The 16,673-nt window shown below is 47.0% G+C and overlaps 1 protein-coding gene across 1 annotated transcript in view; it reads right to left on the bottom strand.

The window, feature by feature from the left end:
- Positions 1-725: 725 nt before the first annotated feature.
- MAP6 (microtubule associated protein 6) overlaps positions 726-16,673 on the bottom strand; it is a 75,565-nt gene continuing 59,617 nt past the window's right edge. The window contains exon 4 of the mRNA XM_006133575.4: positions 726-810. Within this exon, the coding sequence (XP_006133637.2) occupies positions 741-810 (70 nt within the window). The 3' untranslated portion in view covers positions 726-740. The remainder of the gene's footprint in view (positions 811-16,673) is intronic.

Here is a 16,673-nt window from a genome sequence, read left to right as displayed (position 1 = left end):
CTTAACTTCCCGAGGTTCCTTTCAGTCCTATAATTCTATGATGTATTCCAGTATCATAGCAAGAGGGGGCACAGTAGTGCATTATGGGAAATATAGTCCCACCAGGCTGCCTGGCCAATAGAGGAGAATGGGAGCACAAAGCACTCAAACTACAACTCCCCTGAGGCACTGTGTCAGGATTGCTCAAGTGAAATTTTTGGGTTTCATTTTTCTACGAAAAATTTCACCCTGCTGTAGTGTTTAGGACTCGTGTTGGACTTCTGCAACACAGTGAATTTCTTTTAAAAAGCATAAGCTACTCTTTCTGTTGAGGCTGCTTAACCAAATGGCATCCAAAGCAGGTAAGAAATTATACTGCATCAATCCTCTGAGGAATTCAAAAAGAACTGTTGACCCTCTGAATTAGGCTTCTAGATAAGCCATAAAATCCAATATGAACCTACACGAATCTGCCTCCCATCAGCCAATATCGGCTACCTCAGCAGAAATCACTAGCACTTGACCAATGCATGTGAAGGGATCATCAGACCCATTAGCTTTCCCTGCTCAGCCAAATATAAATCCTGTCATGATCGAGTGAAATAAACGACGCTGGTAGAAATAATGTTTCAGTGAGTGACGGGCAAGAGAAGATGGCATTCCAAGCAGTTTGCCAGTTTTATTGTACGCCGTAGGACTATACATGTTTCATGCAAGCTATGTGTTTGTCCCATCTGCCACTCAGAATGACATGCTTCACCTCATGTGGGTGGGTCCTGGGCTAAGGTACTTGGTTCCTCGTCTGGAGCACTGGTGGCTTTATCAAGGGTCCTGCAAGCAAAAAAAGAGAGTCATTCCACAACTTCTAGACTGAACCAGTGGTCAAAGACCACAGAATGCATCCCTCCCTCCTCAGCCAATTGGTATTGGCCTAGCAATGCATCACTGCATGGAGCGTATTCATTGATTGTACACCCACGAAATAGTTCATTCATTCACCATATTGAGGATGGGCCTGATTCTGTTTTCATTTAGGGACTGAGCTAAAGCTCACTGAAGTCAGTGGATATCTTTCCACGTACTTCACTGGGCTTTGGTCAGGCCTGTAGAGTGATTTTACTGGAGCTGTGCCATTTCATTGACCTGAGTTGATTTGCTCTGGGGTTAGGCATGAACAGGATCAGGCCCAAGGGCAAGCCACAAACTGGCTATGAAAAATGTTTGCCAATTGATTATAACCTGCACAGAAAGTCAAAGGGTATGTCTACACTACCCCCCTAGTTTGAACTAGGGGGGTAATGTATGCATACCGAACTTGCTAATGAAGCCTGGGATTTGAATTTCCCGGGCTTCATTAGCATAAAGCCGGCTCCGCCATTTTTAAAAGCCGGCTTGTTCGAACCCCGTGCCGCGCGGCTACACGCGGCACGGGCTAGATAGTTCGAACTATGTAGCCATTCCGATCTATCTATACGCCTCGTTCGAACAAGCCGGCTTTTAAAAATGGCGGAGCCGGCTTTATGCTAATGAAGCCCGGGAAATTCAAATCCCGGGCTTCATTAGCAAGTTCGGTATGCATACATTACCCCCCTAGTTCGAACTAGGGGGGTAGTGTAGACATACCCAAAGGGTGTCTCGCTGTAAAATTGTATTGCAAGCAAGCCGTGTGTTTCCCTCAAAGCGAGCGATGAATTCTGGTGAATGCCCTATAATAAAAGAGAACTATATGCTATAAATTCAGGGGTGACTCATCTGTCTTGAGCTGCTTAATGACTCCTGAAGTGCTTGGATCCTGCCATGTCATTAAAATGATTGGCTTTAATAAAGAGCAGTTGCTAGAAAAACATAATCCAGCGTTTAGGAGGAGCCAATAGCAAGTGTGACGAATTGGAACGCCTTTTTTTTTTAAACCGATAAGACAAAGCCCCTAATGCTGACATAGTCCCTATAATATTGGCATGTCTTCTTACCAGACCAGGATTCCAGTCTGCCAACACCTTACCTGTGTAAATTCAGCAATCCAAGAGAAATGACAGACATGGGACAAGAGATGAAGATTCTACCATGGGAAGCTAGCTCCTTCTTCACCCACCTTTTCTGCCCAAGACCCCACCCATACTTCACCCTCACTCCGTCCCAGCCTTGACCCCTGTTCTGCTCCAGGCCCTTCCCTCTGCCCCGCTAGGCTCAGCCTGGGTGTCATGTCCCCCCGCCCCTGTGAGACACACCTGCCTGCCGCTTGCCGCATCCCTCCTCACCCCTCCAATCCTGGAATACCACTCCCACCCTTCTGCCACGTCTCTTCTCACCCCCGGCCCGCATGAGACCTCCCCACCTTCCACTCGCCACATCCCTCCTTATACCCCGCCCTTGTGACCCCCCCCGCCCATCACATTCTCTCCTCAACCCCTCCCACAGCACTCCCCCTCTCACCACATCTCTCTTCAAACCCCCAGCCCTCACAGGGGAGGGATGGGATGGAGGAGAGTTGGTACTTGATGAGCAGCAGGGACCTCTAGAGGGGATGGAGTGGAAAAGAGAAGGAACTGGTGGGCAGTGAGGAAAAGGGAAGAGACAGAGCAGCGAGGTGAAGCACAGGTAGCGCATGGCCCAGACATTTGGCAGCCAGTCACTGGTGGCTGCATCAAGCCTATTACACCTGCCACCCATCATGACAGATCCTGTTTGCGGGGGGGCAGATGTTGGGCATCAGTAGTGATTAGGGTTCCCTGGGACCAGGGCCTCAGCTGATGGACATCAGCATAGCTCCGGCGGCGTCCATGCTGATTTAACTCGCTGAGGTGCTGGGCCCATGTGCCAAGGAGGACAATCCCTGGGAGTTGCTCCATGCCAGGCGTCAGTGCAAGTAGCATGTGGAAGCAGGAGGGGAAAAGATCCTGCAATCGGGGAGGAAGGTGGTGGAAGACGCGGAGGAAGATCAGGGCAGGAGGCATATGGGCCTGTGGAGGGGAAAGGAGGAGGTCTGTGGGGTTTGGAGTATGGCGGGGGAGAGCCGGGAAGAATAGAATTTACGGGGGACCTGGAAGGGCAATGGGATCTGCATTGGTCAGTAAGGAAATGGAAGGAGACTCTCTGGGCATAGGCATCAATTTCCTCTGTCCCAGGGGCTGCTCTGCCCCAGTTCCCAGCCCCACTCTAGCCCTCCCCCCTCCTTCCCATCCCACTTCACCCCAGCCCCTGTCCACCCCGCTCCAGCCCACTTCTTCCCACCCCTGCTCTTCCCCCACTGCCTCCTGCATACTGCTGAATAGCTGGGCAGGAGGAGCGGGAAGGGAGCAGGTGGAGCTTATGTCAGAGCTGGCTGGTGCGCGGGAGAGGCGCTGATCCACAGGGTTGCCATGTGTGCTGAGCACCCACTACTTTTTCCCCATTCGTGCTCCATCCCCGGAGCACCCCTGGAGTCGGCACCTGTGTCTGAGGGGCAGAGTGGGTGGGAGCGATCCAGTGTCTGGGAAGGGCTCAGAGGAGGGACAGAGGTGCAAATAGCTGGCCAGGTTTAACATGGTTACCGTCCCATGGCAGCATCCATTTAAAATATCTGGGAACTGCGCTGCCCTTTGCAGCGAGATTCGTGTACCGGCTCTGGCCATGTGTGCAGAGAGGGGATTAAACAGCAGTTATGGAGCAGGGAGTGAGCTGGTAACATGCCTGGCTTTCTCCAGAGGCAGGGGGTGCACAGTGAGAGAACTGAGACCGTCCCATCTCCCGGGTGCCGGAACTTGGGAGGCGCTGGGAGTGAGTGGGAGTGGCAGGGCCCACGGTAAGGTTCCCCCTGGCCCAGTCAGGTTCAGGAGCTGCACCGAGTGCTTTGTGGCCTATCTCCACTGCAGCTAGGAGCCAGCCTCCCTGCCTGGGTCCACACACGCTTGGTAATATGCTAAAAATAGCTGTGTCGTCATAGTCGGTAATGCCGGAGCTGGGACGCAGAAGCCAGCGGTGGGGTTCAGACCCTGAGCTCCAGCCTGAGATGCACCATCAAAGCAAACGCCACACACTTGCTATGAGGGGCCAGCATGAGTGTGTGAATCCGGCCTTGTGAGGTGCTCTCCCAGAGGCAGTGTAGATGTACCCGCTTGGCATAGGACAGAAACAGCAATGCAAGTTCCCTTGCATCACCCTGTGCAAATGTGCCTCACCCAGCAACGTACAGGGAGGCTAGTCATCTGTATTCATACTAGACTGTCTTCTTTTGGGGTGGTTTGGCCCCCTGTCCAAAACTGGAGGTAGTGTTGTCCAGAGTCAGATGGGGATGCCATTTTGAAGAGGCCACATGAGCAGGGGGTGGAGTGGCACACGCTTCAAAATAGTGTTATCTGTGAAGTGTGACCTTGTACACACAGTGCACATGAAGTCATGGCAGGGGTGGCAAGGTCACACTGGTGGGGTGGGTCCCCACCACTCCCGGGAGTATCAGAATGGCTGGTATTCTGGGAATGTGCCAACAGATACCCTGGTGCTCCACTTTGGGGGGTGAGAGGCTGTTCAGGATCCATGGCACCCTACAGCAGTTGTGCTGTGGACAATTCTTCCCTAGGAGCTGATCTGAGACCACCTTTGTAAGCCAATGAATAGCCATGAAATGGCAATGTCCCAGCAGGCTCTGCACCAGGCTCCTGGAGAAGACAAGAATTTGATCCTATTCCCAGATCTTTCCCTCTCCCCCTCCATGAGAACCTGAAGTAAGAATAATGGTGTGATAGTTGTTTCACATAAACCTCAGTCACAACTAGCACTGAAATGGGGGGGGGGGGGGAGGATTGCATTAATACCCTGTGAAAGCACTACTCAAAAAGGATTGCTCTGTAGAAACAAAACATCCCCTGCTCTCCCCACTGTCTTCCAACACACACAAAACCATCCACTGGATCACATCCAGTGGATCTGTGCAAAAAAAGTCAGGAAGGTGAAATATCTACCCTCCGAACAAAGGGTAGTTTGAAAGAAAAGCCAGTTCTGAAATAAAACTGTCTTAATGTAGAGACTGCGGGTTAAAAATGCATCTTGTCTCTGCATTTGCCAGCAGTTCTGTGCACTCTCACAGACAGTCTGTGACAATCATATCCTCCAACAACACTGGGGTCTTGACAAGTTTATGGCAGAACTCAATAATGGGCAGTGACAAGGTGACAGCTCAGTGCACAAAGCAAGGGATGAATATTAGGCAGCAGCTCATAACACTGGAGGCTAACAGCTTGAGAGAGATCTGGCAAGAAATGCTGGGGTTTAGTTGTGAGTCTTCCAGCATCTTAACAACCGGCCAGCATTTACCAGCTTGCACCGACAGTGAGATACCGTATGTCATGTATAGGACCTCCAGCGTCCCAATGGGGGGCTGTGGCCCCAGGCCAGGAGGATGGCGTCCAGCTGCAGTGTACACAAGCCCCAAGATGCTCAGTGCAGCTCCCTAAACTGACTGGGCAGGATGGAGAGGCACTGTGGGCCTAATGGGCCCTCTGCCTCCATTGTCCTTAGGCATTGGGCTCCCCTCCTTTGGAGTTAGGAGCCCAGAGATGGCACTTTCAGTGCCCACCTCCTGATTCCTCTCCCTAACATCACCACTACACTGGTGTCACACCGGGGAGGTCAGTGGCACGCCCCATCCAGGTTTGCACTAGTCTGACTGAGTTTAAAATGGGCCTGTTCCTCAACTGGTGTACGTGGGCATAGCCCCACTGAAACCAGTGGGTCAGATCCAGCACTGTGGGTTGGGCATGGACTTAGGAGACAAGGGACCATGCTTCTCAGCCTCGCTCTGATACTGTCTCCCTTTGGGTAAAGGCATTTAAGCTTTTGGTGCCTCAGGGCATTAGGGATATGAGATTTCACCCCCGTTGTGAAGTGGTTTGGGATCTTCAGGTGAAAATGAGCTAGCTAGCTGCAAACGGCTATGGTTTGTTATGAAAGTTGATCAGTGGCAAACAAGGACTGAGCTGCTAAGAATGTGTAATAAGGAGACGCGCTGGTACCCTGCACTTGCCAGGAAAAGAAACAGGGCCCATGTGCTCGCTCCATTTGGGCACTGGAGTTTTTGTTCCTAGCTTCTTCCTCTTCATACGTTTGTCTGTCCTGAGGGCCTGATATCTGTGTCCGTGGGGATAGCTCCACTCTACACCAGCTGAAGATCTGCTTGGATGTCTGCTCTGCGCATGTCTTGATGAACCTTGCGCTAGATTCACAACAGGGACTTAGCCACCGAATGCCTCGGCATCCTGCTGCCCAAAAGAATCCTTGGCCTCGAGGTACACATCCAGGCTCCCCACGGGCACAGTCAGGACTGAAAGGCATTCACAGAAGGCAGCATGAAGAGTGGGGAGACAGTAGAAAATGCCCCGGAGAGGAGTTGAGAGGAAGCATGCATGCAAGCCAGCCCAGTATAGCCAGGTACTCATCTGGGAGGCAGAAGACACAGGTTCAAGTCCCTGCACTAAATCAGGGATTCAGACCTTCATCTCCCACATCCCAGATGAGTGCCCTTACCATAGGGCTCCTGGGTAGCCTGGGACAGACATACTGCAGCCAGTTCCCAACATGCCTGCTCCCGGCTGTCTGCGTAGACCAAGTCTGTTGTGTGTGCAGGTGAGGTATGCGCTGAGCAGGTGAGCACACCAACCAGCTCAGGGCCTACTTGTGAGGTAAGTGGGGGATTGTTTAATTTGCAAACTCTTCCAAGGCTCAGATGTAAGCAAAGGCTCCCAGCAGTTTGGCAACAGCAGGACCTAAGTGGCCTTGTGTTTGCCCACCAGCAGAAGTTTAGGCGCCTATGGCCTACAGGGTTAGGTGTGAGCTGAGTGGTGGTTTTGTAAATGTCAGTGGCACCTAAATGCTGGCCTCAGGTGCCTTAAGAGGCATTTAGGTGCCCATGTCCCTTGGCTGCCTTCCTCCTCCTCCTCCTCAAAGAATGATCCAATTTTGTGGTGTGACATTCCCTTCCCTGAATGTGTGTTCTCTTTTCTAAGATGCTGAGCTAGAGGCAGTGTGGTCTAGTGGACGGAGCATAAAAATGGGCATACTTAAGTTCTCAGACTCAGATTTCAAGGCCCGATTATGGTCATCACATCTGAGTTCCTGCCTGGCACAGACCAAAGACTCTCACCCAGTAAACTCTGTTGCAAGACGATAATTTGTGTTTGAGCTAAATTATCATCCCAAGTCTGCAAATGTCTTGCTGTGAGGCCTTGGGCACATCAGGTAGGCTTACATCCTCAAGGTATTTCGGCTCCTACCTCCCACTGATTTCAATAAATTCAGGGCCTCACACCTTTGAGAATTACACAGATGAACTGCACATGGAGTGGGTCTTAGATCTTGATACCCCCTTACTCAGAGCGGATCGTCCATTACTCTACTTACAATCCCACTGATTTCAATGCAGTCAGTTTAGTACTCATTGCAAGGAAGGGCCTCAGAAACCGGCCCTGTAAATGCTCTTACTATCATCATAATTAAGGGGAAAAGATCTGTCCTTCACAGTGGCATGCACTTTGCCTCACGTCTCTGCCTCCTCTTCCCTGCGACCCTTCCCACTCCCTCACGCATCCCACACCATACAGTGTATTTGGTTCACTTGTGTAGCTGTAACTGGCACTATACTATGGTGTCACACAATTGTACAGCTCCTGAAGCAAACCTTTTCACTGGTAGGCTCCCATTGTTTTTCATCAAATCTTTTACTAACATGCTGCTCTTTCTGTATAGCTAACTACACCTAGGGATCACATTGTGTTCAAGGGCAAATCTCCAACAGTGTGGGTGTTGGGTAGCAGTTCAGTGAGTGCATACAAGCCTTGCTACCCACACCCTCCTAACAGAATAATTTGCCGTGGGATGCTGTAGGAACTGAGAAGCAAGGATCAAGCCGAGACTCTGTCAATCACAGAGCAGTCCCTGCTGTAGCCCTCACAAGGGCAGGCTGTAAGATTCGGCCACTGGGATAACGATGAGCAGTGAAAACCACAACACTCTCCGGCTGTTGTCCAGACTCAGACTGCAAACAGCCCTGTCGAAATCCACCCTTGAAATGTTTCCTCCTGCTGAGCCAGCCTCTGCAGCATTCTCTGGAATAGTCGTGTGCTTTCATGTCCACTGATGCAGCTTATGACGTGGCTCCTGCTGCTTTTTCTGTTCTGCTAGCAAAGGCATTGACATCCACTGCAGGTGTGGCTTCTGCAGCTTTCTCTGCCATTCTGGGCTATGCAAGCTCTTTCCTGGCTTCCTCAGCTCACATGGCTGCACAGTCCCATGAAAATCCAGAAGCCCTATTGATTTCCTCTGCATGGAGCCCCATCTTCTGCCAACAGCACCAGTGCCACAAAGGCAGAAGGTCACAGTACAGCACTGAAGAGGGAGGACTCCTGAGTAGAAGGCAGAGGGGCTAAGTGGGGTTCCTCAGGGCCATAAGAGTGAGGCATGGGGTGGGGGGAGGGGGAGAGTGAAACACAAGTACTGCAATTCCAAAGGGCTGCAAGAATAGAGATAGCGAGGCCAACTGTCACCCAGGCAATCAGGACAGAAAGACAGCGCTCTGGCAGACTGGAGACGGGGGTGGGGTGCTAAAGCCACAGAAGCAAATGGTTAAGGAAGTAGGGCCATTGTGGGTAGCGGTATCACTGTTTATCCTCCCCAGTTACATAGCGAGAGACATACAAGCCCATGAGACAAGGCATGAGACGAGAGCTGGCAGAGGGAGTGGTGGCGGTGGAGGCGTTCCTGTCAGAGGTGGGTGCAATGAGAAAAGGGAAGCCAGTGACGGAACTCAGTGGGTGGGGGAAGAGAGTATTGAAGAGCGGGGAAGGGGGTGCTGTGAGGGGAGGGGCCTGTTCCGTGACAGGAAGTGGGAAGGGGATGGTGCAAAGGGATCTGCTTGTTCAGTGACATTCCTCTTACTGAAGTGTAGATGAGTTAGTCGGCCCGGAGAGGGCCCTGGAGTACTTAGGCCTTTCCCAGTGAGAGGAGGACGCCACTGATACTCAGTTGGCAGGACTGGGGATTCAGGTGCAGCATGACCAGCGGCTCGCCACGCAGTAGACAGCAGCACGCAGAGGCAGCTTCAAAACAGCACCCACAGTGTCCTGAGTCGCACAGTGCTGCTTCTGCCTGCCCTACTCGCCACAGGGAAACGCCTGCTGCTGAGCCAGAAAAGCACAGCACAGAGCCTAGTCTTTCGGGACGACATCAGCTCCCCGGACTTACACAGCCCTTTCAGCGCAGCAAGGAACTCAGTGAGTTTCAGTGTATGGGCAAGGGGCCTACCCTGGCTGAATGGAGCAAGGCAACACGCACATCCCCTGCAACTAAGTCTTGCAAGCCCAGGGAGGCATGAAGAAAGATCACTGCTACACAACGGGATCCTACACGACTTCAGGCAACGTGCTCTAAAAGCCAACACAGGTGGGAGATCATGGAATACCACGATGATAACAAAGCGGTTTCAAACGTCAGCACACATTTATTGGAAATGAATGTTGTATTGGCTGGCAAACATTCCTTCCAGCTCTTGCTTATATTTACTTTCTTTGCCTTAGCCACTGTCTTCTGAGGGAGTATGGACATTTCCATCCTGTAGCTCACTTTATGCAGCACCCTCTACACAGAGCAAGCTGGCATTCAAGAAGCCCAAAGGTCTTTTCAGTCCAAGCACAAGTTTGTCACCAGTGGCACATCTCCTCCATTCATGTTTCCTCCATTCAGAGGTTCACTAGGCATGTAGCTTTTCAACAGCCAGCCCGCAACAGAAATCCATGTTGTTTACAAGAAATCTCCACACTTCACAATGAATCACAAGTCATCAGACAACAGACAACAACACCCCTTCCTGCAAACCTTTATTCATCTGAGTAATCCTAGCAGGTTCACTAGATTTACTCACATGAGTAAGGGCTTGTAAGATTGGGCCCTTAAACCCATAATTAAATCAGACTTACCAAGTAGCTACTGCAGATAGGTGACCAAGATCTGGCTGAAGTCTGACATCTGGAAGCTATTTTGCTATAGCACTGAGGATTACATTCTTAACACTGAATGCTAGCATATATTCAAGTCCACATTTAAGAAACATTTCTTGTCCCAGTATAGTTCTTTAGTTCCTGGTGCTGTAGTTGTTGAAAGAAGAACACAGTTATTTCTAGGACACTTGGAAACATCAGCAATGACAGAGATGTGCCTTGACAATCCTGTTGCCTTTGGCAAAGGCAGATGACACAATATGGCCTAATGCCTACGCTACTGGGACACTAAAGACAGGACTTATCTGTGGGTGGCACGAAAACCACTGAGATACTCATATAGGCTTGCCTTACGTTGACCTTAACAGTAAGGAGTTGTGAATGATAGTTTAATCATTTGAGATTTTCAAAGATGATCTAGAGATTTAGATTGACAATTTGGTATATCTCAGTCCAAAGCCACATCTCAGCCAACTGTGAAATCTAAAATCTTCGCAACTGTGAAGAAAAATCTTGTGTATTTTGTCAGATTTAACCAATTTGTTCATTTGCTGACTGACCAGCTATTGGTAGCTGAAGCCAACCTCAGATGTTCGGTTTCTGAGGATGTCATGAATTAAAGTTGACCATGGGTAGTTTTCAGTAATACATTTCAATATTTTTGGACCTTTTCTCCCCTAAGGTCATATCCAACACTGTGTTCATTCTAGTGAGCATCTCCACATTTTAAGTCAGCTACAAAACATGATATCCCTTTTTAAGTAACATGTGTCCTAAAGTTTTGTAACAACACTTGTGTTAGCAAGTGAGCTGTTTGGTGCTACACAACGAGTCAGAGGCAGAACAGGAATTGACTCCTAAGGGCCCCTGGTGTTTAAGCCTATCTTTGGTTCACTAGGCCACACAGTCTCTTGAAATTGTATCTGGCATATATGTAGTGTTTGAGATTCACAGCAAATTCTGTGTCATGTTTTCCAGCACCAAGCATGGTTTTCTCCATGTTCTTGTTGGAATGCTAAGAAGAGGTGCTTAGTGATCATGTGATAGGTCAGGTCAGGGTGCATAAATACTAGATTTATGAAAACAATTCTGATTTTTTCCCCACAATTACAAATATATCCAAAATGCATACTCTCAATGACACATGTTTTCCCTATCTACCAGTTTTTGTTGGGTGCAAAAATGCTCTGGGAAATTAGAGCTATGACTGTGACATGCTTGGAAAAATTGAAATGTTTTAAGACAATCTGATTGTTATGGTTGAACACAAATTGGTATGGGTGTGTCTGTGGATGTTGCGGAAGCTAGAACACGGTGTTTCAGCACTTAATGGAAAGGGGACATATTTAGCAGGTTGTTTATAGACTAAGCATAGGTGTGAAATCTGGTAGTACATACTGTATCTTAGGAGAATATGAAGTAAATACCAGCAAAAAACAGAGTGTGGAATGTTAGAAGAATGTGAAGTAATTAAAAGCAAGGCCAGAAACAAAACTGTTATTTATTTTTTACTTTATTTACTTCACATTCTCCTAACACTATGTAATGTCAATATTTTTACCTGGTCCAGTTTCTTAGCTAGTGTGAATGGGCATAACCCCACTGAAGTAAATGGAGATATGTCAAAACCACAAATCTGGCCCACGGACATATGATTTTATCCATTTGAGAAGCTATCATGCCTGTACTAGGAAATTATTTTGAAATAACTACATTTGACATAACTCCCAAAATAACTATTTCAAAATAAGCTTATTCCCCAAGGAAAGCAGGAATACTGATTTCAAATAATGGGCTTGGTAGTGTGGATGCTCTGCTTAGTGTTTCAAACAATGGGGGTGGGGGGAATATTTCAAAATAACTCCCTAGTGTAGACCAGGGCCTGGTGTGTTAACCTAACATTCATTAAAAGAGGAAATGTGAATAGAGGTAATATTCAGTGCAGAATCTTACAGAGCTAGATAAAATAACTGAATTAAATTCTCTGGCAGTTCACTACCTGAAGCTAAAATATCATTATCCACCTACCAACCTTCATCTTTTTCCAGCTAGTAACCACATCTACATTACCATCTACACCAATACTTTGCATTTACACAGAAACTTTCATTCAAGGTGCTTAAGTGCTTCATATTCAGTTAATTAAGCTCCAGAAGAACATCTTGGTGGTTGGGTATTATAAACTTTACATGGGCAAACTGAGGCACAAAGCAATTAATCTGCAACTTGCCCATGGTCTTCTAGAGAAAATCAGTGGCATACAGAAACTGAACCCAGGAGTCCTGGATTCCCATCCACAGCTCAAAATAAGACCAGTCATCCTCCATCATGTATCCAATATAAACGTGCTTGTTTGTACATGTATTTTGTCCCTTTTGTAGCTTAATTGCCACTGAAAAAAGTTAAGAAAACATCTTCACTATTTCCCCAGCAAGGAGTTTTTGGACCCAGATCAATCATTAGTTTGGCATCATATAAACCCTCCTGTTGCTGGTCATCTGTCTATATGGACCAGCTTATGAGTGTGCACTATTCCTTCCCAATGCATAGGCCAGATAGGACACAAGCACTGATGTTGAGAGTAGAATTCTGAGTTTCCAGGTTTGTGGTTGTGGATGTGCCATTGATATGTCACCACTGAGTAGCTTTCATGTTATATGATCATGTCAGAGGACCTGATCCAAATCCACTGATGACAATGGAAAGACTCCCAATTCACTTCAATAGGTATTAAGTGAATGCCAACTACAAATGCTAATAACTCAACCATCACGCTCTTGGGAGGAGTTCTTCTCCTCTACATAGGGACATGTTTCTGTGGCTTGGCTGACTGTGATCTGAACAGTGAATCTTACCCAGTAGCCTCCTGCACATGGACACAGAGCAGGAGCCCTGTGTTCAACTAAGCACCAATTACAAACCCTATCTGCTCTGTTCACATGATGTCACTGTCCATCTTCAACTCTGCCAATATGTAGCTCTCAGTTCTTGCTCACGGGACTTAAGCAGCCATCTGAAAAGAGCCAGATTGCAGCATCTAGAAGCTGCTAGAAGCAGGCCACATCCTCCCTGACTGAATTCACCTCGTTATCTCTGGCCTTCCTCTTGATTGGTACTCCTTTCTTTTCATGTGCCTGTATATTTATACCTGCCTTTGGAATTTCCACTACATGCATCTGACGAAGTGGGTCTTTGCCCACAAAAGCTTATGCTCCAATAAATCCGTTATAAGGTGCCACAGGACTTCTCGTTGTTTATGCAGATTCAGACTAACACAGCTACTCCTCTGATACATTTCACTGTTATTTCTGCAACACGAAACTCAGCTTGGCTCTCCTGAGGTAACATTGGAAAGGGGGCTTGCTTCTCTTATTTGGTTGTGCTTCTTAGTGAGAAAACAAGATCAAGAAGGTGGTATTCATCTTCAGCATTTATTTGTCATTGAAAAAAACCCTTTGAGCAAGCAAAGATCACAAGCACGTCACAATCAATTGGCTATACATTAATCCTTTTTTTTGTCATTCTCATACTAACAGCAAGAATGAAGTAGCACCAAGAGGTGGTGTGCTCAACACATTACAGAGACAATTTGTGATACGCAACCAAAGCCCAGGCCACAAAATAGTAATTAGACACTTCCTATCTGCCTCCAAGAGGCATGAGTACATGGGAATCATGGGCATCATGTATTCACAACAGAAACATTGCAGATGAGGAAGCAGATGGTGGATTTGCAAAGCAGTCAGAAAAAGAAGCCCATTGGCATTTAGCACCATCTTGCAAAAGGGAGTGACAACACAATAAGAAGACACAGTGAAAATAAGAAAGCAGGAGGTCAAAGAGAGCCATAGGAATTCTCACAAAGATAAAGCAAATACTTTTGAACCAAGGAAGCAAAACACATTACAAGTTGGCAATGAAAAAATAACTGCCTTTATGGCAATTGAAAACCCAAAACCAGAGAATAAATGCTTGCCAAATGAAAGTGACCAGCTTAGCACCCAAAGTGACCTTGAATCAGCACAGATTTCTGACCAATGTTAAATTCACTGTATGGGTATTATGTCTGAGCAATGAGAAAGCAGGCAGAGGACTATACGTTGTCCTGAATCCATGCACACGTCTGAAATTGGTAAGCGTTTTATCATAGACTAAGGCAAGATGAGGCCCGCAGGACAAAATTCTGTGCTCAGATACACCGCATGTAACTCTGCTGACATCAGTGGGCTAGCATGGAGTGCGACTGAATGAAGAATTTGGCTCAAAGACCTGATTTTATTATACCTCCTAGTACTAATCACTGGGCCAACTATGCACTTGGATGCATGTCCGAGACCCTGAATGGCATGCACATCTAGAGACAAACTTGGGCCTATTCAAGGGGCTTACTGTTAAACCTTTTAGGACTGTATTTTAGTCTCACTGACTTCCAGTGGACTTGGCACTTAGTGAAGCATTAATACGGATGCAAATGGGCAAAAACGTATGATCCTCTGCAGTGAATGAATACAATCTTTCTCACATGTGAAGAAGTCAGTGTTTCTACCTACCGTAAACAACTTTCACCCTTTATGGACATTGTCTAACTGCTCTGATGCTTCATCATCTTAACTGTTACTATCCTCTACCTGAGATAAGAAGGTGTGTATCTGAGGTCATGTCTACACTAGCACTTACGTTGTCAAAACTTTTGTTGCTCGGGGGTGTGAAAAACACACCTCCTTGAGGGATATAAGTTTTGCTGGCAAAAGAGCTCCTGTGCATGGTGCTAAGTTGGCAGGAGATGCTCTTCTGCTGACATAGCTACCGCCTCTCACAGCTGCATTTAATGTCAATGGGAGAACTCTTTCCCATTGGCAGAATATAGTTACATGAGTATTCTGGCAGCAGCACAGCTGTAAACTTGTCAGTGTAGACAAGGCCTGAGAAGTGTAAAGGTGAATGGAGGCATCTGTTGACATGTCAAGAATCACAGAGTCTTTGAGGCTCAGCGCTCTCCAGAAGGTTAACAAACATCCATGGAACAGTGAGCTGCATTATCTTCAGTGAACAACTTAAAAAACCAACAAGTAGTCCTGTGGCACCTTAGAGACTAACAAAAATCTACGTATGCTATCATGAGCTGTCGTGGGCAAAACCCACTTCTTCAGATGAGATGATCTTGAGGTGCCCGCAACAGCTTATGATACCATATGTAGATTTCTGTTAGTCTCTAAGGGTATGTCTAGACTGCGGAGCTATTTTGGGATACTGGAAGTATCCCTAAATAGCAATGCCGCATCTTTAAACGCTACTGTTGTTTACCAAAATAGCCGGCATGCTATTCCCTGTAACTCTTGTTCCATGAGGGTCAAGGGATCTGTCAGAATAGTGTCTTATTCTGATGCACCCTGAGGTGCCACAGGAGTACTTGTTTTTTTAAAAGTTGTTTTTAAAGTTACAGACTAACACAGCTACCCCTCTGAGACTTTATATTTCATGAGTTGAGTGCAGCCCTTTGCTGAGCTACCCTGCACTAGTTACAAACAAAACTGAGGTTTGCTGTTGCACAACATCCACTCGATGTCTGAGCTCTCAGACTAGCGACGATCATTATAGACGGTTCAGTGAGGTTCTCTGTGAAGCATGCATGTCAAAAATGCATTACATTCACAAAGAGTTCCACAGTTTTACTTCCTGGAGGATTTCCCTGGTTTCCTCCTAAACATTGGAAGCATAAATATATATAGAAAGAGAGGGTTTTTTTTCCACATAAACATCCTGGCTATCTCATACTATACAGTTCTAACACAGCTAAACTTGGAAATACAGCACTGAATTAAGAACATCACACTTACTTCTACTCAAAAGTTTTAGTCTGTTAGCACAAGGCAAACAGGACATATCACACAACACACTCTATGTATGTATTCATTATTCAGGCCAACACTGTTCGCTAGTCACATAGCATAGAACTTCCCTAATCTTTATAAACCTTCTTTTACCCTCCCATCGTGGCACCCTTTTTCAGACATACCAAATGACAAAACATTTAGATTCTGACCAGTGAAATCACCACCCCCCAGAAAAAAAGTCTTGCAAGTATTTAATTCACATCTAATACATGCTAGAAGCGAGAATTCCCTTTTCAAATACCGCTGCAGCAAGATGGTTCTGGAGCGCTCACCTTACATCTTCCCCAGTTGCTTTTGCCTAATTAAATTTGCAACTTGGATTGAGCTATAGCAAAAAGGATTAATCCAGGCCAATCAGTCCTGATTTCTATAGCTGCTTGGTGGGTTTATTACCAGGTGGATCAGTTTTGTCAAACAGAAACCAGACCCTGAAAGGTGCTTTGCTCTGTAAGCTACCAAATCTGTCAGCTGAATCCTGAGATGGGCACGCTGGCCAGACCTGGAGCTGGTGTAAATCGATACAGTTCCATTGATTTCAACAGAGCTGTGCAATTGACACCAGCTGAGAAAGAGGCCTTCTGTGTTTACTGAGTCACACTGACATTAGTGGGACTTTAGCAGAGTAAAGGCACAATAAACACTTGAGTTGAGACCCCAGGGATTTGGCCAAGTTGGAGGTAATGGCTCTCAATAACTGGATCATGGTCCCATTCGCACAATTATGAGCAGCCATGACTTAACGTGTTTGTATATTTAAAACTATTGTGTTTGGGACAATTTTCTAGCAGTTTGCCAGAGCTAACAATGGTGACTTGCAAGTTCCATTCTACCTAGAAAA

The sequence above is a fragment of the Pelodiscus sinensis genome, chromosome 1 (genome assembly GCF_052426305.1).
Source record: "Pelodiscus sinensis isolate ZL-2025 chromosome 1, ASM5242630v1, whole genome shotgun sequence".
Taxonomy (NCBI): Eukaryota; Metazoa; Chordata; order Testudines; family Trionychidae; genus Pelodiscus; species Pelodiscus sinensis.
Note: the sequence above shows the minus strand (reverse complement) of the source record. Positions and strands in the feature narration are given on the sequence as shown.